Below are 23,476 nucleotides of genomic sequence, written 5' to 3'. Positions count from 1 at the left end.
GGTAAGACTACGTATAATTTTGAGTTTTGAAAATATGTCCTTATGTAAACGCTCCTTTCCATCGATTCAATATCATGATCAACATCATTGCATCACTTCTTATTAAAACGTAGGTCATCTCTCTCACAATCGTTACTTCTTTTAGAATCGAGCGCAAGGGGTATTAAAGCAATATTGACTGGCGTATATTTACAATCAAGGTGACGTGGTCTAAATCGGAAGTGTCTTTTGTTATATATATATTGATTTCATATATATATCATAAATATTGATTTGTTCACCTGCCAATTTTATAGATCGGTGTTATCGTCTTATTCTTGTGCTATATGATTGAGTTATTCTGCTAAACAAAATGTTTCAATCAGCCCGGACTTTCGGCCGCTCGTATGAAGATTACGATTTGGCAAAGCTGTATAATGAACGAAGACCGGCATACAGTTCCGAGATACCAAAAATAGTCATCAGTTACATGGAGAAGCAAATGCATGATCAAAAAAACACTGGTAAATTTTCTCGCATGATTGATGTTGGATGTGGGGGCGGCCAAGCCACTTCCATGTTTTCTCCATTCTTCGAATCTATTCTGGGAATTGACATAAGTGCTGCACAAATTTCTGTGGCAAAGGGACTGTATCCTGACTCTAATATGAAATTTCAGACGGTAAATGATGATCGAATTCCTGCAGAAAGTAACAGCGTGGATTTAGTGATTTGTGCTACAGCAGCTCATTTTCTAGACATGGAAATTTTTAAAAAAGAATGTGAAAGAGTACTTAAACCAGGAGGATGCGTTGCTGTCTTTGCGTACATTATTACGAACATTCAACAAATTAATTCTACTTCTTCAACAGAACATTCAAGCCAAGATTTATATATCCAAATACATAACGAGTTTTTGCGTCGTTCGAAAGCTAGCCCGAAAAATGATTATATCGACAGCAGATATAAAAATATCTTCGATAGGATAAACGTCGAAAATAAATCATATATTTCAACTTTAGTCGAAACCCGCCTCAGCACTCTTGCTGAATACAAATCTTGCATGGCTACAATTGGAGAATACCACACAATGTCGAAAAACATAGATTTTACAATTGACCCTCTCGATTGGTATGAATGCCAAATTCGAAAGTTGGTAAGTGCTCCTGAAGATGTATCTAATGATGAATTAAAACTGGCGTTAACGTATGAATTCCCGTTGATTCTTTTCCACAAATATTCCAAGTTGTAATTTTTCGATTTTTGTTCGAGAGAAGGCAACATTTCAACTTTATCCTGGCAGGTTGTTCGATGAGGAAACATTCAATACGGTATATTTGCAGATTCACTTCACGTTTATAACGCACTATTATACAAGCAATGAGAGTATTACAACTGAAAGATATTTATTTCTCTGAAATTGCCAAATTTGTGCGTCACTTCAAAAATCATATATATGCCACCTTCAATATTTCAAAACTTAAATTTCAAACTTGGAAACAAAACTCGAATTTTTTCCACTTTTAATTAATGCCAGCAATAGATCATAGAGTGCCACAGCTAGATAGCCTCCGTGGCTCTCCTTACCTGTGATTTATGAGTTTTTATTTCTTTTTGCAAATGTATGTTTATCTTCAATTTGATTACATGGTTATAAAATAAATATTATTATATTAAAAATATCTGAATATAAATTTATACTGAAATAGATTATATACAGAAAATATTGAAGCAAGATGTAACAAATTAATGCTCAAGGAAGAAAAGAGAGAGAGATAATTTTTGACAAACTAGAATTCAATTCATGATATAAAATAAAAAATATATAAGAATAGAACATATATATATATATACTGAAGTTTGCGATATATGACTGGGTGGTAACGATGCGATCGGAGTCAGTAACCACCCAATGCAAATATATAAATAGAGTGGGTTCTGTTTCAATGAACTCTCAGTATATATAATACTGTACCAGGGTTACCATATCTGACAAGACACAATCTCGAACAAATTTATTCCAGCCACGTTTACTAATTTTTGCGAGAACACACTCTTATTACTAATTTTTGCGAGTAAAACACTCTTATTGCGGTATAAATTCCGAGTGCATCTTAGAATATGGCTGCTGTCGCTTTTCCGCAAGAGTAGGCATAATACAGTAAACACACATAATACAGACTTCAGAAACACAAATAATTTTCTACGAGACTATCTTTAAAGCTGTACTGAAGCGTTGAAATCCCTTTCTTTGTGTTAACGGGTATCTTGTTTATTTCTTCGTTCACCGACTCTGCATCTATCAATGTTTATCAGAAGTTAGATATGCGACACCTTTCTATGAAAAGTCTTCCTGTTTGCAAATTTAGCAATCTACTTCCCATTCACTTCTACCTTTACGGTAGCATGGACGTTTTGGCTTCATTCAATCAGTAAATCTACATTTATTTTAGGTCTAGGTTGTTGATGGGCGCTAGATGCTTCCAGTCACTTCTTTGTGCAAGTTTTTTTATTGGCCTTTGCTGATGCCTTGTTTTTTCACATTCCCGGTTGATTCCCAAACAGTGGGGAGTAAGGGGGGGATAAATGTTCACTGTCGTAACAATTCTAATGTAATCCCGTCCATTTCGCTGGCCTGCAAAATATCTGGGCGTGCAGAATTGACGCCTAGTCAAGACGGATATTCGAAACTTTTGGGTTCCATCTCTTCCAATATTACATTAACATTTTTGATTCGATGTCATCAAATTTACTACTATGGAGTGAGATTTATCCCGGGGGGAGAGGAAAGCCGATAAGACGACTTATCCATATGGCGAACCACGGCTACTCGTCCGGTTACCATTCCAAGTCAGGTATGGGATTAGTTATATGGTTTGTTTTCGGAAGCATGGACTTGGTGGTGGAGGAAGCCATAACCGACCAGCGGTTACGTGAACCACCCAACGGCGGCGAGGAGTCCAGCAATCCTCTCGCACATAACCATCCCTGCATGGGATTCGAACCCACGCAGAGTAATTAGAGGTTCGGTGGCGAGCGTATCCATTTATTTGAATGGACTGAGTTAGTCAGGGCGGAGAAACGTGGTTTTCCGCACCGAGTAAATTTACCTTTGGGTTATGTTAAAATTAGGGAAGTACCAGTGTTATCAAATATGATGACTTATAAAGCGTCAATTCGGCAAACTGAAATAATACTTGGTACGAATAAGAGTCGAAGCCGGTAATAAAGCAGATACACCCCTCCTTTCATTGGCGCATTGTTAGAGACACTAAGTAAAAGATATCAACCAAATCAGTGGATTCACTTGAGATTTATTCTGAAATTGGGATCTGAACCAGAATAAGTGTACCGGTAAGGACTCAAGAGCACGTTGATATGCTCACCCAAAATAGGCTTCTTAGGCAAGTCCGTTTTAAAGGTTCCTAATAGTATCGCTGCTTATGACTTCACATCAAGTCAGCATGAAGAATCATGCCATCGTCATAAATGGCAAATGCCATCAGGACTGTAATCGAATAATATAAAGATCAGAGCAGATTGTTTGACATGTTCCTTTTACAGACTTACTTACGGAATTCAACCGAGGGGTCATTGCTTACAAAGAGCCAATAACAATAGCGGAAGAGGGACAATCAAAAATATCTTCTGGTACTCTACTTATAATTAAGCCCTTTGCTTGATCTCAAAATATACATACCGGTATGTAAAACGCAGTCTTACAATTCATTGATGTCTTGATGTTGCCACAGCATGAAACCACGAAAACTCTCTTTATGAAATACGGTACAAGGCAAGACAAAATACAAAACGAACTGGTGCTACATCAAAGATTTATCTCTGATTGGACACAAGAAACTTCTCCAACAAATAAAATAAGAGCAGAATTTGACGTTTGCTATTATATTTAATACTAGTATCCTTGTAGTTCCCTTCTCATTGCTTCATACTTATGTTCATCTTTGTTAGATACCGAAGGTTTTACTTTCGCAAAGGCCTTTTCAAAATTGTCTTTGTTCACCACCACATTTAGGCTTTGGAATTTGGAGTCTTTTTCAAAAACATGTTGAGCAGAAATATGATCTTTTAAAGCATTAACAGCAGCTTCACGAACTAAAGATGACAAATCTGCACCTGAATAAGGTTTTTGAAAAAGTTGATACAAATACGGCCATGGCGTGATAGATTTACTAGACACCCCTCTGCAGTGTGGAGTTAGGAGTACGCTTGCCAAAGCACCTATTGAATACACTGTGTGGGTTCGCAGGTTTAATTTCCACGGGGATAATATGTGCGAGAGGATTTCTGGACTGTGGGGTGATTCACGTAACCGCTGGTCGGCCACCAGTTATGGCTTCCTCCACCATGAAGTCTATGCATCTGGAACGAATAACTGGCAGACTGATCCTATACCCGACATGGATTGGTAACCGGACGGGAAGCCATTATTTGCCATATGATTAAATCATCTTATCAATTTTCCTCTCCCGTTTAAATACGTAAATCCTATCCTAGATTTAAGTATTACTCAATGCATGGCGCAAATTTATCATAATCTCTTACATAAAGAATCAAACAAACTGTCAAACAATGGTTATAATTGTAGTCAGATGAGCTAAAATTTTTATGTAGTCTTTTTTTGTCAAAAAAAAATATTTATCTCATCTAGTTTTCTCACCTGTAAATCTATTACACCTTTCATCATGAGAAAGAGACGATAGGGAAACATTGTCGTGCATTGGTGGTTTTGTTCCATTTTTTGTTATTGTTAAAAGAATTTTCAATCTATCTTCTGATTTTGGTAAACCAATATACAAAGTTTTATCTAAACGGCCAGGTCTGAAAAGATTGTAAAAATTCAAATGAACGAACAGATTTTTTGTATAGCTAGCTCCAAGCCAGAGGATTTCACATTTTAACACAAGCATAAAAATAAAACATCCATGAAATCAAATCTTTGTTTGTTAACATCATTTTAAATCAACGAGTTGTTCCAGTTATCAAGGGTTAATGAAAAAAGACAAATTGAAAATGATTTGATTTAGCAAAACTTCTCAGCCTTTTTTCATTGTTGCATGCAATGCTTGTTACTTATCGATCTTAAGATCGGTAAGTATGCTGATAGGAATTTGTCTGTCTGTGTGTTAGATGCACGCGATATATCACGAAAGCGAGGTTGAATCTGCTCCAAATTTTGCATGTGCGTTCATCATAGCTCGGATCAGAAGCCTATTGATTTTGGATGGATTATGTCTTATAATTAGCGAGTTATTATTTAATTAGTGATGGGACACACGGGGTCACTATGGAGTAAGACCACCGTTTTGGGGGATCCCCTAACCTTCGATCGATAAGTCTTCGGTTTCTAACCGATATTCTAGTTTGTTGATTACTTAAAAGACCAAAATGATATACACTACTGATAACAAGAGTTAGCTGGAATTGACTGATCCGTACACTGATCTTTTCAAACATCCACACAACTGGAACATTGAACTTATTTGCTAATGTGTGACCCAGAAAACTCACAAAAAGTCATGGCTTGCCACTTGATTAAGCCATTTTAATAACTCTTATACTTTGAGATGAGGAATCCTATACGAAAGAATACAAAACAAATATTTTAACATTGTACTTAAAATACCACTTTTAAGAATTATATTTCACTACAACCATTTTCTTTCTTTTATCAGCCTTACCTCAAAACTGCTGGATCGATAATATCAGGTCTATTAGTAGCAGCCATTACAAAAACATGTTTTCGTGTTTCTAGTCCGTCCATTTCTGTCAACATTTGGTTAACAACTCTGGCCGTAGAAGATGACTAACAAAAAAATTTGAATATGATGAATTGAAAAAATCAGACCAGTTAGAGGGTGCAATGCATTATGTATGCAAAACCAAAAAGCTTTCTTTAGCTCTGTTGGGAAATATGGTGTAGAAAAATAAAGCGAGATTTGGTTTCAATTCATCGAAAAAAAGAAAAATTTCACAACAGACACCACAATGTTTAACTATTAAGTCTCATGAATCATCATATATCTCTGCACAAACCTCTGCTCCTGATCTTCTGGGACAAAGAGAATCAAGTTCATCAAAAAATATAACGCAAGGTGCTGAACTTCTTGCTCTTTCAAAACATTGTCGAACAGCTCTTTCACTTTCTCCTACGTACATGTTTAGTAATTCGGGACCCTGAACAAAACGAAGTGTGAGATTGAAAATTAAAGATAAGCTCTAAAATGGTAAAAAGAATTAGCTGTAACATTTTGTCACATTATAAAAACTTTCTGGGTTATGATTACCAGTAGTTGTGTATTTACAATTAAATTAGCTGTTATTTTATGCTGTGAATATAGAACATATTATTACTGTTAAATATATTATCGAATATGTTCCAATATACCTTCACAGATATAAAATTGATTCCGGATTCATTGGCAATTGCTTTAGCTAAAAGAGTTTTTCCACATCCTGGAGGACCAGCCAGAAGTATACCAGGTGGTTTATTCAATCCTAAAGATTTGAATGCCGCAGGGTTCCTCACTGGTGCCTGAAATGTTTTTTATAATACATCTGTAACATGACGACCCTATTACGATAGTGTTAGTAAAGCGAATTTTAAACAAAAAAATATTTCTGGCCATGTTTTAGCTTCAATTTATGACTGAAGTTTACTGTGCAAAACCAATATACATACAAGACATTGCAAAATCTTAATACAAATTGGCACCAAATATGTTTTTTCACACAATATAACATTTTTGAAATTATTGAACCATACTTATTTTAAACATGTAGTCAATGAACTACCCTTAACCCTTACAAACCTGTATATCATTATTATTATCACAAATTGGATACTAATTCGCTATTATGTACATCAAACATCTATATTACCAATATGGCAACAGCTAACTCCTCTCTTATATCTTCTAAAGCTCCAATATCATCCCAAGTAACATCAGGAACTGTCGCAAATCCCTCTCTTTTTGCCGAAGGTTGAACATACGGTAGTGCATGTTCAAAATCAGAAAATTTGATGGAAAGATTCAACAACTGCCCTTCAGTTAATGGAGTAGTTTCACGCAACCAAGTCAGGAGTTCAAAAGTAGATAAGTCATTATAAATCATATCAGTTTGTAAATCAAGTATGTTATTATGTGTGTCATGGTTATCTTCAACTCTGGAATCTTGATTTTGCGGCGCATCAACGGAGCTTGAATGAGATAGTTCCATCGCCGAATCATTCGTATGTATTACGTCGTTTTCATTTTCAATACTTGGTTTCGAGTTCTGTTTCATCTCACAATTTTTGTCTGATATGTTTTCAAAGTTTCTATCATTGTTCGAATTTTCAAGTTTTGATTGGCGTAAATAGGATAAAATTCTATTGACAGCACACATAGCAGCCTCTCTGCATAATGACATGAGATCAGCACCAACATATCCTGGAGTTAATCTTGCCAGAAGCAAATAATTAAATTCAGTATCCAGCTTCAATTTCTTGCATAGAACCCTGCGAGAAATGAAAATTATTTGCAATGACAAAAAGCGAAACTGTGTCATGCATTGAGAAAAAGGAAGACAAAACAAGAAAATGACACTTCTTCACTACTGTTGTTACGGTAAGTCCAACATAAAGAGGGTGTTATTGTAGCTTGCTTCTATATTTGGAAGAGATTATATGAAAATATATTAAACAAGAGTACAACGAAAAACAAAAATCCTGTCAAGCCTAAAAGTAACTATCAATACTAAATATAACTGAAAAGTTGGTAGAATTTGCGAAATGTAATTTTTCTTAGACTAAGTATACTGCTAACTTTAGTTCGAACTTGACAAGAAAGGGGAATAAAAGATTTTGAGGTAGCAAAAGGCGAAGGCACATTCACCGGATTAACAATCACTTCTAGAGAAGCAATACCCTTTTCCAAATAAAATTTTATTTAATCAATATTTTTCGAATCCCCCCCCCCCCCCATTGTATGTGGTAAGGTTGCTGGACCACTTCGCAAAGAGTGGTTACTGTAAATCTAATCGGTTACAGATTCCTCTACCATCTTAATCCATGCATCTGGAACAAACAACTGGTTAACCACTCCTCCCATAAACCTGCAATGAATTGGAAACCAGACAAGACTTCTACCATATCATTAAGCAGGGTTGTCCAAAACGAATCGAATATTCGAAATTATTCGAATATCAAAGTATTCGAATACCTTTTCGGCTCATTTCCGAATAATTACGAATAGTAGTCACTTTTCGCCGTAAACACGGTGTTTCGTTTTACGGAATCTTCAAACGACTTTTTACGCTTTCTCACGTATTGTAATGACGATGAAATAGAGTCGGCATTTTGATTGTTTATATTCAGCGCGAATGTACGTCGCATAGTGTTGCGACACATTTGCAGGTTTGCGTTGGTGGACATTGCCGACATTCGTCTTTTAATTCACAAAATCATTTCCATTAGTCGAAAAATCGACAATCCCCGTATTTCCCGGCTAATAAGTCGCTTTTCTAGACCCAATTTTGGCTTGATTTTTTGGGGGGAGGGGCGCCTTATAGAGAAAGCATGTTTATTTTATTTCTATGTGGCCTGCTTATTTTCGCAATAGTCTTCTCAAGCATAATTTGTGTTAACCTTATATTTGGTTCTTATGGGTCTGCCAATCATGATATTTAATCGTAGGCCGGTTATCGTTACTTAAAAGAGAAAACACTCAAAATAGTATTCAAAGTATTCAAAATAGTGAACTATTCGGTATTGGCCATCCCTGTCATTAAGCCATCTAATTGATTTTCTATCCACCAAAATAAATTATTAAATCCATCAATTCCTAAATACACATATACCTCAAGATATCCTCTCTAGCTTTTTCATCCGGAATACCCATACAAATTTCTCTATCAAATCTACCAGCCCTTCTCAAGGCAGGATCGATCGAGTCTGGTCTATTGGTTGCACCGATTACTAAAACCTTAAATATATAGGGAGAGGAAGCACATGTAATTGAGTAATATTGATGCACATATTAAATTTTCCAGATGGTTCTTCTTTTTCAGTCAGTCTCAAAAAAAATATTGCCGGATCTTAATCGGTCAAACGTGTGGTTGAAATTTCCAAGTGTTTATAAATTTAAATCATTTTTCAATTCGAAGATGGACCATATTGGCATATTCAGAAATTATCTCGGATGCATGAATGAAAATGAACCCTCTCATAAGGATTTTTAACATGAAAACATTTTGAGAAAAAAAATAAGATACCTGTGATGGTGATGCACTAAGATCATCGAGACATGAAAGTAATTGCGCTACTATTCTTCGTTCCATATCTTTAGAAGCAATTTCTCGTTTTGGTGTTATGGCATCGATTTCATCTGGAAAACATTTGAATAAAAATGATAATTGAGCACTTTGAAGAAGTCATAATAGTATTGAAAGTCATAGCTCAGTGGTAGGAGTACATACTATTATATAAAAGTATATTTGGAAAATTATCAGGTACTGTATTTCTCAATGTTATTGCCCGATGTCGAGATAAAGAGGCTGCAGTGAACAGTACAATTTTTCAAGAAAATTAGTGAAAAGGAGAAAGAAAATTTTTTAATTATCTAGCTAGCTGACCAAAATCTTGAGAAATATTACACAATTTCAATGCAGAGTTATCTGGATTGTTCATTCTTATTCTATTTCATAATCAATTTTTTACCACCGTCCACCACTAACAGTTTAAAGATTTCTCCCGACTAGTAAGTAGTCAAACATACCAATAAACACAATACAGGGCGCAGATGACAATGCCATTTCAAACATTTCACGTAATTTCTGTTCACTGTCTCCTGAAACTCCGCTAACAATTTCAGTAGCAGCAATCTTCAACATAGGAAGTGATAGTTCACCAGCTATAGCATTTGCTAGAAGTGATTTGCCACAACCTAAAAATATAATAACAAAATAGTCAAACATGACGAAACAGAAGATTGAGCTGTTCAAGAGTACACCATAACTTTTCAGAAAAAATGAGTCATACATAAAAAAGTTATCAGAATGCGAATCGAAGATGTGCATTCATAAATAGTTCTTTTATAATACTTCAAATTAGAAGATATGAGTTGGGACAGAATCAAATTGAAAGAAACATGGAATCAAATAATAAAATAGTTGTTTATTCGGAGTGAAAACACCCCATAAAAATTTCCTTTTTATTAAATGACATTGTAGACAAAATGTGACTCACTGCACTACATCATTTTCTTCATTTGAAAACATTATCCATCGAACTGGAATATATGAAATATCAGAAACACTATTACCTGGTGGGCCATGAAGCAGAATACCACAAGGTGGAATAACCCCAAGTGTTTTATAGATTTCTGGATGTTTCATATGAACAAGAAGTTTACAAACTTCTCTCAACGTATTCTCATTTCCACCAATATCTTCAAATTTTACCATTGTTGTTTGGAATTTAAATTTTTGTGTTGCATCCTTGCCTAGAATGTCGATATCAGCGTCTGAAGTTTTTGATTCGGTTTCCTTCTTTTTTGATTTTCTATGTCTTCGCCTATCTTTTTTTGTACTAGATGGAATATTTGTCTTAGTAACAGTTTTTTTATCGAGGGTAGGTTTATCATTATTCTCTACAAGACTATTTTCTTTGCTAACGAAGTCTGAATCAAAAAAATGAAATGTTTTCTTGTCTATCTCAATTTTCTCCTCTTCTCGAGATTCATTTTCTCTGCAAATATCATCGTTATTAACAGCATTTATTATATCTTTCTTTTCTTTTACAAAGGGTATTTCTGGAATAGGCGCCACTTCTGTATTTTTTATTGAAGGTTTTTCAAAAAAGCTTGATGCCGGAGTTGAGCAGTCAACATAATGATATGGTGAAGAAGGCATTGAACGAGATTTCTTTTGTTTTTTATAAAGAGACATAAGAGATGAATTCATTAATCGATGGTCCGAAAGCTCGACAAAACATTCATCATCGTCAGCAGAATCTAAAATATAGATGGTCTGGCTGTTAAATTGTTAAACTTTATTGTGTTGGCATCGAAGGTTACACATTTAAGTTTCGAACCCATGACTACAACGTCACACAGGGTGTTATAAACTGGCCAGGCAATGCAATCTTTCCAAAAATATTAGCTCCCTACAGAGCTAGAGCATTGGATAACAGTGGCTGTTTGTGCAGGGCCTTGTTCAGGTTAAATGGTGCGAGTAATCTTCGTGTAAAAATACTTGTACGAGTAATAGTTGCAACAAGTCCCAAAATGTTATAATGAACATGTTTCTGAGTTAAAAATACAACATTGTGTCATACTAACCAGAAGAGCTGCTATGTCCAGAATCTTCTTTCCTTCTTTTACTCATATGTTGCCTTTCTAAGTCATTCAAATTCCCTTTTCTCCGTTCTTCGACAATTGACAAATGTATCTGAAAATGAAAATATGATTTTTTATGCATTCTACTAATCAAAGCTTCAGCAAACAAAATTGTTCTAGTACAATAATAAAAGCTATAGCAGCAAATTCAAATAGCCTATCAATACAATAGGACATGATTACAATTAATTTGGATTGCCAGGGTGGAAGATATGCTTATAAAGTAATATTAGAAATTGAAAATCGCTAGAACTGCCAAATACAATCATAATTATACCTGTTTCACCAATTTTCTGAATCCATTCCTTTTTCTTCTTCCATAATCCTGGCGATATATAGATTGCAAGTCATCTGCCATATCATCTACATATACACGACGTCGTTCTGTCATATATTTTCTAACTCTTCCCACTAAACGACGATCAAATGAAGGAAGAAACGACATTCCAGGAGCTTAGCCTTCAAGCTCAAATGTACATCGAAAGATAGCTTAGTTAAGATCAAAGTGACTTTGGTTAGGATCAGTGAAGATTGAAGCATGTTTATTTCGGGGACTACCCTGAAGTGATGGACGGAGTCGTTCTGAGTTCTCATCTATTGGGTATAATTATGTGGGTAGGGCGACGACTAGCATGTCGTTGTAATCAGTGCAGAAAATTATAGTAACAAGTAACAGCTATAACTACCTGACATGGGCATCATGATTAACGTACCATACCCGACATGGACTGGCAGCCGGCCCATATGATTGATTCGTCTTGTCCCCTTTCTTCTCCCCCGAGATAAATCCTAATCCTCGTGGATAGGGTTTGTTTCCGTGCTTGTTTTTGAGACTTGTCCTCATTTTTAAAAACTTCGGATCAACTAAAATAGTCTATGCTCTTAAGATTTATATCTTAACTACTTCTTTATAATTTTCATCAATTATTCGACAGACCAAATTTCAATTCTATCGAATGAAGTGCCAAAGTATGGCGCTATAATGGGATGGCGTCATATTTCCAACAATTTCAACATTGTATCAGTAGGTTCCATTACATTTGAACCCACGTACATTTGAATTTGAACCGGTAATATCAACCCACGACAATTGCACCTGCATACTATTGCACCTATGGAAATATGCACCTGCGGATATTTGAACCCATACTAACCCTAACCCACGGATTTCAGCACCCGCATATAGATTAAACCCGCGGATATACGGGTGCGAATGTATTGGTTCAAATGAACGTGGGCTCAAATCATGTTCAAATGTAATGAAACCCAAATATATATGAAATGAAACAAAGAAACTTTGTATGTAACAAATACCAAATCATTGTTTGTTTTAGCGTGGGCAAATCCTCCTTTTATTCATCTCTCAATGACTTAAGCGAGACATTTTTTTTCTAAATGAAAATTTGAGTGTATCAGAATGATCGTCATCCACTCAAATGTGACCGAGGGTTCCATTACATTTGAACCCACGTACATTTGAACCCATGACAATTGCACCTGTATGCTATTGCACCTATGTAATTTTTTTTGTTTTTCGGATAGTTGAACCCATGCTGACCCTAACCCATGGGTTTTAGCACCCGTATATAGATTGAACCCGTAGATATACACATGGGTTCAAATGTACGGTCACCTCTCGAGATATATCGGTCATTGCACTTTGTCGAATGACCGTTCAGGAAATTACTCCCTTCAAGGCGATTTCACCATCTGTTCGTGGGCAGGAATAGACATGTCGGCGTAAACAAAGTCTGTTATCGGCCTTTTTTTTCTCTCGTTTTTGTTTGTTTATTATTTCGGATAATTGCCAGTCGGCTGTTTACCATTTATTTCGTGTTAAGAGTTAGCTGTTCAAGTAGTGCTAATTTATTTGCCGCAACGAGCGGATTTGTTCACTTGTCCATCAGTTTAATAATAGGGTTTGATTCATTTTGCATATCTTGTATTTTTATGTTGCTATTGTTTGCATATTCTAGAATTAAGTATGTAGTTAACCTGCCTGTTGGGTTGGTCGTAAACTTTAGCAACCCTCAACACCTCATTAATTAATCATTCGTATTCTACAATGATCATTTCGACCTCAACAGTTGATCGTTGCGTCTCAGCAATGATCATTTGACCTCAATATTATTGTAATCAATTAAACAGTTGGACCTCTGCATCCTACAATACTGTATACTGTATGTCATTTATGTTTCTACAATACTGGAATCATTTTGTGTTTTATCACCACACAATTTCGTATTTCACGTGACTGCAATAGATTTCAATCATATTCAAGTTGTGAAGTTGTTAACATCGAGATACCAGGCAGGTTATACATAAAAGAAAGTTAATAGCGCGAAGTGTCACCGCCCAACACGTTTTAGGATTCTTGTAGAGCCTCATCATAAGTACTAAGTCGCTTATAATCTACAGTATTCAAAATAACCTCACCACGAAATGTCAATCGATATCTATACAGAAGTCATTACAAACAAAAGGGAGGGCGCGAGAGGTCCCAAGATGGAATCGTAAATTTACATGTACAGCTTCTGAAACGGTCTCCGCGTTCGTTTAAAATACCGGCTTTTTCGTGTTATAATGAATTTTTCTGTCTCGTAATAACTACACTAATTCAAGATGGTTCTCATTTGTGTTAAAGGTAACTCGCGGTTGCGGCGATTCACGATAAAATAAACTCATTACCTATCTAAAATACCACGCCAATCCGCGGACATAATAAAGTGTGATCAATTGCCCGATTATATTTAGTTTTTATATATATTGCACTCATGCGAATTCGTTGTAGTCATTAGAAAGATCTAGTATAATATCCCAGAAAGTATATTTAATTTAGTGCAATTAAAATACATGCAAAGTATATAAGTAGATGAAAAATACATATTAATCGAAACGAAATCCCCGCGGTACGGCTTCTGAGTCAGTCCTCGAGATTACGCCAGTCGTTGAAAGAGCCGACTTTTTCAACGGATATGTAATGGTTTTTCTGTTGAATAAAATATTCAATCCCCGATTGATATACAATTTATATCAAGTCTGTAGTTTTAGAACACTACTGGTGTGGCGCACGCACAAGGAATTCATGAGATTTTCAATGTCTAAGAAAGTGTTTTTAATCTGTGGCGGTCCACCCCAAAACAAAACTTATGGCGTTTTCCGTTTTATTTTTAGTATTTTATAATGCCACTTTTACAATAAAGGAATTTTTAGTTACATATTCACTTCTTTATTCTATCTTTAGCATCTCGTCGCTGATGATTATAATAAAACCTAACTCGTTTTCCTCAGAGGTGTCATGGTTCCATTCGAGAACAAAAATAAGTAATTATAATCGTCTTCGCGGCACAAGAATATGTCGAGGGAAATTTCGGATTTAGGAAGAATAAACACCGAAATCAAGATATTTAGGGCTTAAATAACACGCCACGCGGACGTAAACAATGGAGATGTAAACAAATTGCAAACGCCTTAGCGACAACAATTGATTGCAATTTTACGTGTCTTATGTAAACTGTAGCAAGTACATAAGGATAGTTACTGGGTATTTTAATATTTTCACCACTTATTGTTAGTAGTGCATGTTGTTTGCCTGAAACAAGGTTGTTGTCCCAATTCATTTTCTTTATGATATATTTTTCTCACTCAGTGTAGCTTGTCTTTGCCGTTCTTTGTTAGTTAGAAATTTGGTTTCATCACATATACTTGCTTTAAGGTTTCAAGTGTAATTCGTTATTTGGATCAATTCGATTGTGCAACTTTACAATATACGAACATTTGGCATTCAATACATTGTGTGCTTTATTGACCTCTGAAGGAGTCAAGATCGGGAGTTACACTCTGTTAACGTGTGTTCAATAACACGGGAGTGTGGACAGGCAGATAGGGTCGAATCTTTGTTGCCCTATAAAACGTTTAAGCAGAAAATACATTAAAGCATAGGTTTATTGCTTGTTTAGTTTTACTTAATAATAGTTTGACTTTGCCAAGTATTGCAAACTGAGCGGAAAATCGAGAATGTATGATGACCAACCACGCGGCGGTGTGGCTCAACGGGCTAAGCGTTAGGAATACGCTCGCCACCGCACCTCTAATCACTCTGCGTGGGTTCGCAGGTTCGAATCCCATGCAGGGATGGTTATGTGCGACCACCAAGTCCATACTTCCGAAAACAAACAATACAGTAAAAACTAATCCCATACCCGACTTGGAATGGTAACCGGACGAGAGGCCGTGGTTCGCCATATGGATAAGCTGTCTTATCGGCTTTCCTCTCCCCCGGGATAAATATGTAAATCCTATCCTATCCTATTCGGCTTTACACATACGACAGTGAATGGCGAAATCGTACTCCAAAGCGTTTTAAAGCATTTTTTCAAAGCAAAAAGAGAGGGGGGGCGAGAAGTTTGTAAAATTTTTCAAAGGGGGGCGCGGCTCGAAAAGTTTAAGAACCACTGAGTTGGTCAGATGAGAAATTCCAGTAAATACTATAAACTATTGTGTCAAGCACCCCTTCTAATAAAACAATCATATTCAGTAATGCAACAACGCCAACAAGTAATCAATCATGACAAAGTAATTCATTTAAATCCAATTTACTGCGTCAGAAAATTACGAAGACAACAATGGGAAACAAAGATTATAAAAAGAATAGTTATCAAAATCATCAATTCGCCTCCAATCAACCCACTTATTTTTAACTAAGAAATTTGGGTCAGAATCAATAAAGGTACAATGTGGATCTATAATTATTAAATAAATACAATTTTCTTGATTGCATCTAGCGATACCAAAAATACCCTTCGACGAATTATCATTATCTCCACCCATCATAATAGGACTGCCATACTTTTGAAAATGTTCGTTTATACTTTGTATGTGATTCACAAGTTGCCCTTGGGGAACATGCACAATTCTACAGGGTACGTCATACACATAATCTATGCATATTGATATTTCGAAAGAACCAATCCACTCTTTTGACCCCATAAATGAATGCTCCTTATCACCCATTGAAACCAATGCATGCTGAACCTCTGATATAGATGGTACATGTCCTGTAATTTTATCATAAATTTTGTCATTGTTTGTGGTTTCATTTTTACTTTTTGTCCTGTTTTTCTGTTTATGATAATGTATCCAACTGCACATAGTCTGTAGAGTTCTGTAACCACAACCCCATCCTCTGTCGTCTACTCCATCACATAAATAATGATAATACGCATATGTGCCTTTGACCGCTTCAACTTTACAATTCTCCAAAGACTCATTCAATAAATCACGGTGGATATCATGGGGTAATTCATCAGGGAATTTTGTTGATTTGACCGGTGACATGCTCATGGCTATTCAAATTTATCAATCAGATTCAGCATACTAAAATATGAAATCACAAGACCTAAATAGTTCAAAGCAGTATTAGGTACGAAAATTGGCACGAAATTGTTATGATTGAAATATGGTTCATGTGGATGAAATGGCAACAATCACTAACATACAAAACCAAAAAAATTCATCAATTTGTCAGTGTAGGTTGATGCAAAACATGCCAGATAAAAGCAGCATAAATGGTAAAAACATGATTCTTATTGGTGGAAAGAGATAATGAAAAACTGCAATGAATTTTTGGGTCACAGTAATGTATATCAAGAAGATAGAGCAATCAGCTTTGTATTGACTATCAAAAATTACCTTCTAATCATGTCATAAATTTTCGATTGAATATGTTAATGAATTCTCCCTGAAATTTCAACCGATAAAATAGATTTTGATAACTGTATTTTGAGATACAAAACATACATTTAGATTTTGACTATGCTCTTATTCACCTTTTACCAATTACAATGGTGAATTAAAATAATGAGGCTCTTAACGCCAGACATATTTGTTGCAAGATATTCACTGCTTTCTGAACTTGGTATGAATCAAACACTGAGATGTCAATTTATGTGAACATTGTAGGATACTATGACAGAATTGTGATGCAAATTCATGATTTTATTTTCTCAGAGATAAATACACTTCAAAACTGCTACTAAATTTGGAGTTCAGGAAATATTCTTCAAAAAATTCCTGACCAATTTTTCCGGGTTTAGTGAAACAAGAAAGACAATAAATAAAACCACATCGCCATCCCTATTTTATGCCACACTGGCATATGCTTTAGGTAATGTAAATAGCAGAATATTTATTGTTCACATAACTAAAATTCAAGTTTGGTCATTTTTTTGTCTCGTCTCAGTGGTGAGAAATAAGACAAATTTTAGATAGCATAATTTTCAAATAGTGATACTGCAACATAGAGCATCGATTTTCAATATATTAATAACTTTGGAACAGATAGTTCATGAGTGTAAGTACTGTCCATAATTTGACTCAGTATTGATAATGAGATATTTTGTCAATACTCGAGACATTCTCAATGTATGCAATATTCTATCATGTGAAATGCGCTAGTTTAAATTTCATTCACACTAAATTGCACCATAAATGTCTCTCATTGTTTGCTTTGCGCAGCTTCTTTTCTTGCTGCGTCTTGAAGTAGTGTTGTGTCGACCTCATCAGCTGGAAGTTGCACATATCGAACAACTGACCCTCTTATAAAACAATTTTTCACAGATAACATATGTGGATATTTTTCTGGATCTGTTACACTTATGTCTGTTAATTTGATATTCAGATATTGATCCACTGAATGTAAAGTTCCACATATACTTAAATCATTCTTCAGTTCCACAACAACGTCTTTTCCCACAAGTGATTTAAAAAATGAGTAGAATAACATGATTCCTATCAAAATGAGATTCTGTATTAATACTGTAATAAGTTTATCTTACTGACCAGGCAGCACTTTGCTACCGTATGTCAATAAATAAACAGTTCAAAGATTTTTATATAGTATATAAGTAGTCTAGCCTAACTGTAATTTCTGAAATTAGAAATATGATAATACTGTAGTAAATATCAGTTTTATAGATAACTTCCCTCGGAGTCGGACCATAGCCAGATAGCCCAGCAGCTGTGAAAAATTTTGCATTCTGGTTCCAACTTGTAATATTCATCCAAGTCATTGGTATTCGTATATCATATACAGATATACTATCTCACTACAGCACCAATCACACCAGCCCACCATAGCTAAATAAGTTTAAATATTGGTACATTAACAGACAAGGTCTATATTTCTATCACTGTAGGCATTTTCTGGCGCTTCATCGTGGTTGTTGGATAATCCGGAACTGAAATTCTGTCGGTTAACCGGATCAAAAGTAACGATACGCCGGTATGCGTAATATCAATTAAGACGTTAACTTGATAATTATGATGAAGAAATATGTACCGGTATGAAGACTCTTCGTCACACAACAAACAAACTATCTAACTCGGGTGTCATTTACAGTTTACACGACTCAACAGTCAGCGCGTTGTACGTCCTACGAAATGTAAAAAATTAAAATTTTATTATAGAAACAATAAACGCAAAAATGCATGATTTTCTTTCTTGCAATGTATGTGCGTATATTTCAAGAAAGATTACTCTAAAAAATTTACAAACGCTGTTAGCAGCAAGAGGTTTATAAAATAAATAATAAACTAAACGGCAATAAACATAAAAATAAAATCAGTCTCCGGTAGATGCTCGACTCAACACTCGACATCATAATAACATTTTTATATGAAATCAACAGAAAATTTGAAGAAGAATATAAAAAACCTTACAATAACAGAATAATGGGAAAATATATAGCAACAACAAATAAACGATTTACCCTAATTTGATGTAAATTTATGAGAACAAAGTTAATTTTTCCCAATTTTCTAATAATGAATTTCGTAGAAACCAAGTTTTCAGAAACATGTTTTTATTAACATCAATAACAAATAAATTCATTTTCTCGGGGTATTAAAACACAGATTCAAATATTTAGATGTAAGTTTCTATCCGTACGACGTACATAGTTGGTGTATTATGTTAATATGATTTTCTGCTTATGACGTGTTACGATATTATGTTCGTTTTTATTATTTGTAACGCTTTGTCAAACATATCCTATTTAATCTCTGGGAATATTTGACAAAAAAAAACAGAACTCATTGAGGTGCAACAGCATATAAAATGAATGACTAATTCGAAACAATTTTCAGAAAATGAAAATTCATATGCCAGAAGACCACGATCGAAAAGTAGAAAGAAGCCTCTTAACAAATACATTAAATTTGAAAAAAAAATGCATCAGACATTTAGGTGAAAGTTTTTCACGCGTCGACCTTTCAATGTTTGCTAGCTCTGGTGATAACAAGACTGAATTACTTTGTGGATTCGCGCAAACGACCTGAAGGGTTATCAGTAGAAGACGAATTGCTTTTTCTTAATTTCAAAACACCAACCAGGAAACGAAAGCATTGGACTTAAAATAGTTACAATTGCTCTTTTCTGACCTTACCACGTGTGAACTTTTTGTCATGTATGTTTGTATTAATATATATATTTTTAATTCGAATAATTGCTATCTGGCCTCATTTATAAGCTAAACACGATAACAAAGTAAACTATTTACGGTTCGCGCAAACGACCAAAGCACCTACCTAGATCAATAGAGGACAAATCGCTCTTCTTACTTTCAAAAAACCGAAACATAAACGATATCCGGTGCGATACAAATGCGAAATATATTTGTGAAAAGCGTGTTCAAAAAACAATGAAACTGTTATGATCAATCTTACTTTGTCATTGAGTAAAATACCACGAACATTTTCATTTGAAAAGCTGTTCAAAAAATCAAATCTAAGATATTGAGTTGGCAGAACCAAACTTTGTGATCTATGGATATAACTATTGAAAGCTATTGTGTTTTTATATAAAAGTTGTAAGCTACTATTGATATCCACCGTATCTCCAGTATATATATCGTATCGACTGCATGCAAAGGTATTTATGGTTACACAATGTTGGGAATTGAAAACAAATTCAGCGAATGGGGAATGTAACTAAGATTTATCGCCTCAATCAATACTTTTTATTAATTATGTGTAAATTCAATGAATAGGTAATTTTCTCTATTTCCTGATTATGATTTATCACAACAAGCAACGAGTCGTAGCAATGCTTCTTTGTATCGACCGATTTGTGACGTGTTCCCGGCCTTCATTGGAGAGTTGAGAATAAAACAAATAAAAGAATAAAATGTTTTGTGCCTTTCTTTACTGCCGCACAATTCCGCACCCATGGGCAATTGTACCCATACATTTGCACCTTAGATTTTAGCACCCCCATACAAATTACGCACGTTTGCACCCAGATACATTTCTAATCACGAACATTTGCACCCATGCAAAATCGTGTTAGATATATTTATTATACACACCAAAAATATCTTTAAACTATTTGAAAAAGTAGGCTATGTAAATTTTCGGCAATTTTCAACAATGGTGGAAGCTTTGTAATATGTTTTGCTATCTGCGCGATAGAATCAATAATAATACACCATGTGTTGTTTAAGTACTACAAAAATTTTATAGCTACGAAGACCAGAACCAATTAAAACTTTCTCAGCCTCTTTTCGAACTAACTATACAAGTGCAACTGTAGTAGATTCTATCCTTCCCATTCAGCTTCAAACCATGTGCCAGCTACTGGTGATCCGAGGCCGTATTTTTCGGCTATCTTCTTTGCACTTTGGCCACCTCTGAATCCGCCATTTGGGCCTATTTTCTCGTCCATAAACTTTATTTTGTCCGATTGTTGGAAAACTAATATGACGTAACGGTGTGGGCCTAAAAGTGACACAATATATATAATTAAAATATGATTTTTAGCTGTTCTATGTTCAAAATTTTTCCAAAAATACTGCAGTATTTATGCAAAAGAAGTTTATTTAATCTCACTATGGAGAATCATATCTATGGATAATACCTGTTCCTTTGGGAGGCGTAGATCCCATGTATGTGGTGATTACTTCTCCTTCGTTTACGTTATTCTCTGGGATATTGATGACGCCCCAGTGAAACCATTCGCGAAATGTTGGATTTTTCCGACTAGGAGCATCTAGGTCCATCATTAACAGGGTATAAAATTGATCTTTCTCCGCAGTCCATTTGACTGTAGGTGCAAACTTTACTTGTGTTGGTGTCAATTTCGTTCCCCCTTTTTTGACATCTATGCTTCCAAAAGACACTTCTGTCTGCTCGCATGGTGTATTAAGATTTAAATCAGATTTTAGATCATGCTGTATCCAATCTTGGCTGAATGTATCAGTTTCCGCAAGTACTTGGGAAAAATCATCACCGATAACTAAATTGAAAAATGGAGAGAACTTAATGTTGCTCTAAATCAACGCAATGTAATGCATTATACATTTCCTATTATTTAAGTTTCTACAATTTTCAGTGCTACCATGGTTAATGATTTTTGTTTGAATAAATGTAAAGCAATTACTCCTCTAATGAAAAACTATTCAAATACTACATTACTACTCATATTTTAATATCAATACAAATATCACGCGACGAATTAATATTTTTATACAGTATAGGTAAGTCACTTTAAAAGTGAATTATCAGTGTGTTGAAATTCATTAATTCAAGTGCGCTATCACAACACCATTGCTTAGGAAATGTAAAGATAATGATCCAATAATTGTCTCAAATTTCAGATTGGAGAACAATGAACTACAAACACAATTTTACCAACTTACAATCATTGATAAACATATCTGACATCCAAGCTGTTAATAAAATCAATCAATAAATAGATGAACTATCCATCAGTTAATAAATTAAGTTAACAAATTATCTAATATACTCACATTCATGTCCGTAGCAACTGTAAAAATATAAGAAATATAATTATTTAGTACAAATGCGTGAACAAAATGGTTGCTTTTTCTGCAATTCTTATAAAAATGACTGTTTACATTTCGAAACCCAAATAAATATAAATTTTAAATATAAACGAACATATGTAATTGACTCTTGTGTTCTGTTATTTGCAACAGTGAAATATGTTTTTATTTCTATGCATTCTTGTGCATATACAAAATGCCAGACTATAATTTCCTGTTGCAGCAGATTTACAATAATCACATTTTTTTGATATCTGAAATTACGCAAAATTAAATAAGTCAATGAATATAAATCGATATGACGGGTAACGTAATATACATATACAGCCACTAACGTACATATACAGCCAAGTCAATAAACATAGGATAGGATAGGATTTACATATTTATCCCGGGGGAGAGGAAAGCCGATAAGACGGCTTAACCATATGGCGAACCACGGCCTCTCGTCCGGTTACCATTCCAAGTCGGGTATGGGATTAGTTTTACTGTATTGTTTGTTTTCGGAATCATGGACTTGGTGGTGGAGGAAGCCGTAACCGACCAGCGGTTACGTGAACCACCCAATGACGGCGAGGAGTCCAGCAATCCTCTCGCACATAACCATCCCTGCATGGGATTCGAACCTGCGAACGCACGCAGAGTAGTAAGAGGTGCGGTGGCGAGCGTATTCCTAACGCTTAGCCCGTTGAGCCACACCGTCGCGCCGCGCCGCGCCGCGCATATACAGCCATTCAAAGAATGTGCATACACGGGCATATGCATGCATAGCGAGAATATTGGTAATATTAATATTATAAATAAATTATGGAGAATTATATTGAACTAAAGAACACAACCACACAGTAACAAAATATAAGGTTTGTAGTGGTAACGAACGCTCAACAGTCTACATGCATAGGAAATTAGTTGGCTATGAATGTGGCTTGAGTGGCTGTATATATGCACACTGAGTTGACTGTTATTTGATTGGCTGTAAACAAGGTTTATACGCATATTATTTACTGTATGTATATATATATATATGTATATCAACTCCGCTTATAAATAATTTGAATGAAACTTACCTTCCATACCGCAATATACATATCACAGACAGAACTTGATATAAATATTTTCGAGTCATTGTCAAGAACGCCTAGCCTCAGTCCTTTCCTGCCGACTAACTTAGAACTGTCTGGACAATAACATCATCTGTCGCTCTTAAATAATAGAATTTAACACCCTCTGACGCATTAGGGCTACCAAATCAGGTTAATT

At 35.1% G+C, this 23,476-nt stretch overlaps 5 protein-coding genes across 6 annotated transcripts; 1 reads left to right on the top strand and 4 right to left on the bottom strand.

Annotated features, from left to right (window-relative positions):
• Positions 1-352: 352 nt before the first annotated feature.
• On the top strand, positions 353-1,231 carry LOC120341097 (putative methyltransferase DDB_G0268948). The gene has a single exon (XM_039409535.2). It carries the CDS (start codon positions 353-355, stop codon positions 1,229-1,231), a length of 879 nt encoding a protein of 292 aa, XP_039265469.2.
• Positions 1,232-3,277: 2,046 nt separating this feature from the next.
• Positions 3,278-11,989, bottom strand: LOC120340020 (nuclear valosin-containing protein-like). The gene is made up of 12 exons (XM_039408276.2): positions 11,653-11,989; positions 11,319-11,427; positions 10,302-10,991; positions 9,756-9,923; positions 9,253-9,365; positions 8,839-8,963; positions 6,880-7,498; positions 6,386-6,532; positions 6,034-6,174; positions 5,679-5,803; positions 4,658-4,818; positions 3,278-4,113 (listed from the first exon to the last, which is right to left on the bottom strand). Exons 1-12 carry the CDS (start codon positions 11,818-11,820, stop codon positions 3,893-3,895), a joined length of 2,787 nt encoding a protein of 928 aa, XP_039264210.2. The 5' UTR covers positions 11,821-11,989; the 3' UTR covers positions 3,278-3,892.
• Positions 11,990-15,954: 3,965 nt separating this feature from the next.
• On the bottom strand, positions 15,955-16,718 carry LOC120340031 (ufm1-specific protease 1-like). The gene has a single exon (XM_078111362.1). The coding sequence runs from the start codon at positions 16,716-16,718 to the stop codon at positions 15,987-15,989; it is 732 nt and encodes a 243-aa protein (XP_077967488.1). The 3' UTR covers positions 15,955-15,986.
• Positions 16,719-16,773: 55 nt separating this feature from the next.
• Positions 16,774-18,298, bottom strand: LOC144421541 (U6 snRNA-associated Sm-like protein LSm2). The gene has a single exon (XM_078111368.1). The coding sequence runs from the start codon at positions 18,157-18,159 to the stop codon at positions 17,872-17,874; it is 288 nt and encodes a 95-aa protein (XP_077967494.1). The 5' UTR covers positions 18,160-18,298; the 3' UTR covers positions 16,774-17,871.
• Positions 18,299-20,675: 2,377 nt separating this feature from the next.
• LOC120346204 (protein D2-like) lies at positions 20,676-23,441 on the bottom strand. Of its 2 annotated transcripts, XM_039415889.2 has the most exons (5): positions 23,284-23,435; positions 22,181-22,197; positions 22,070-22,099; positions 21,289-21,666; positions 20,676-21,149 (listed from the first exon to the last, which is right to left on the bottom strand). In XM_039415889.2, exons 1-5 carry the CDS (start codon positions 23,340-23,342, stop codon positions 20,971-20,973), a joined length of 663 nt encoding a protein of 220 aa, XP_039271823.2. In that variant the 5' UTR covers positions 23,343-23,435; the 3' UTR covers positions 20,676-20,970. The 2 variants fall into 2 exon arrangements, with proteins under 2 accessions (XP_039271823.2, XP_039271832.2); XM_039415898.2 differs by lacking the exon at positions 22,070-22,099 and having other exon boundaries at positions 23,284-23,441.
• Positions 23,442-23,476: the final 35 nt, after the last annotated feature.

The sequence above is a fragment of the Styela clava genome, chromosome 1, assembly GCF_964204865.1.
Source record: "Styela clava chromosome 1, kaStyClav1.hap1.2, whole genome shotgun sequence".
NCBI classification, from domain to species: Eukaryota; Metazoa; Chordata; class Ascidiacea; order Stolidobranchia; family Styelidae; genus Styela; species Styela clava.
The sequence above is the reverse complement of the archived record's forward strand: the minus strand, read 5'-3'. Positions and strand labels throughout refer to the sequence as shown.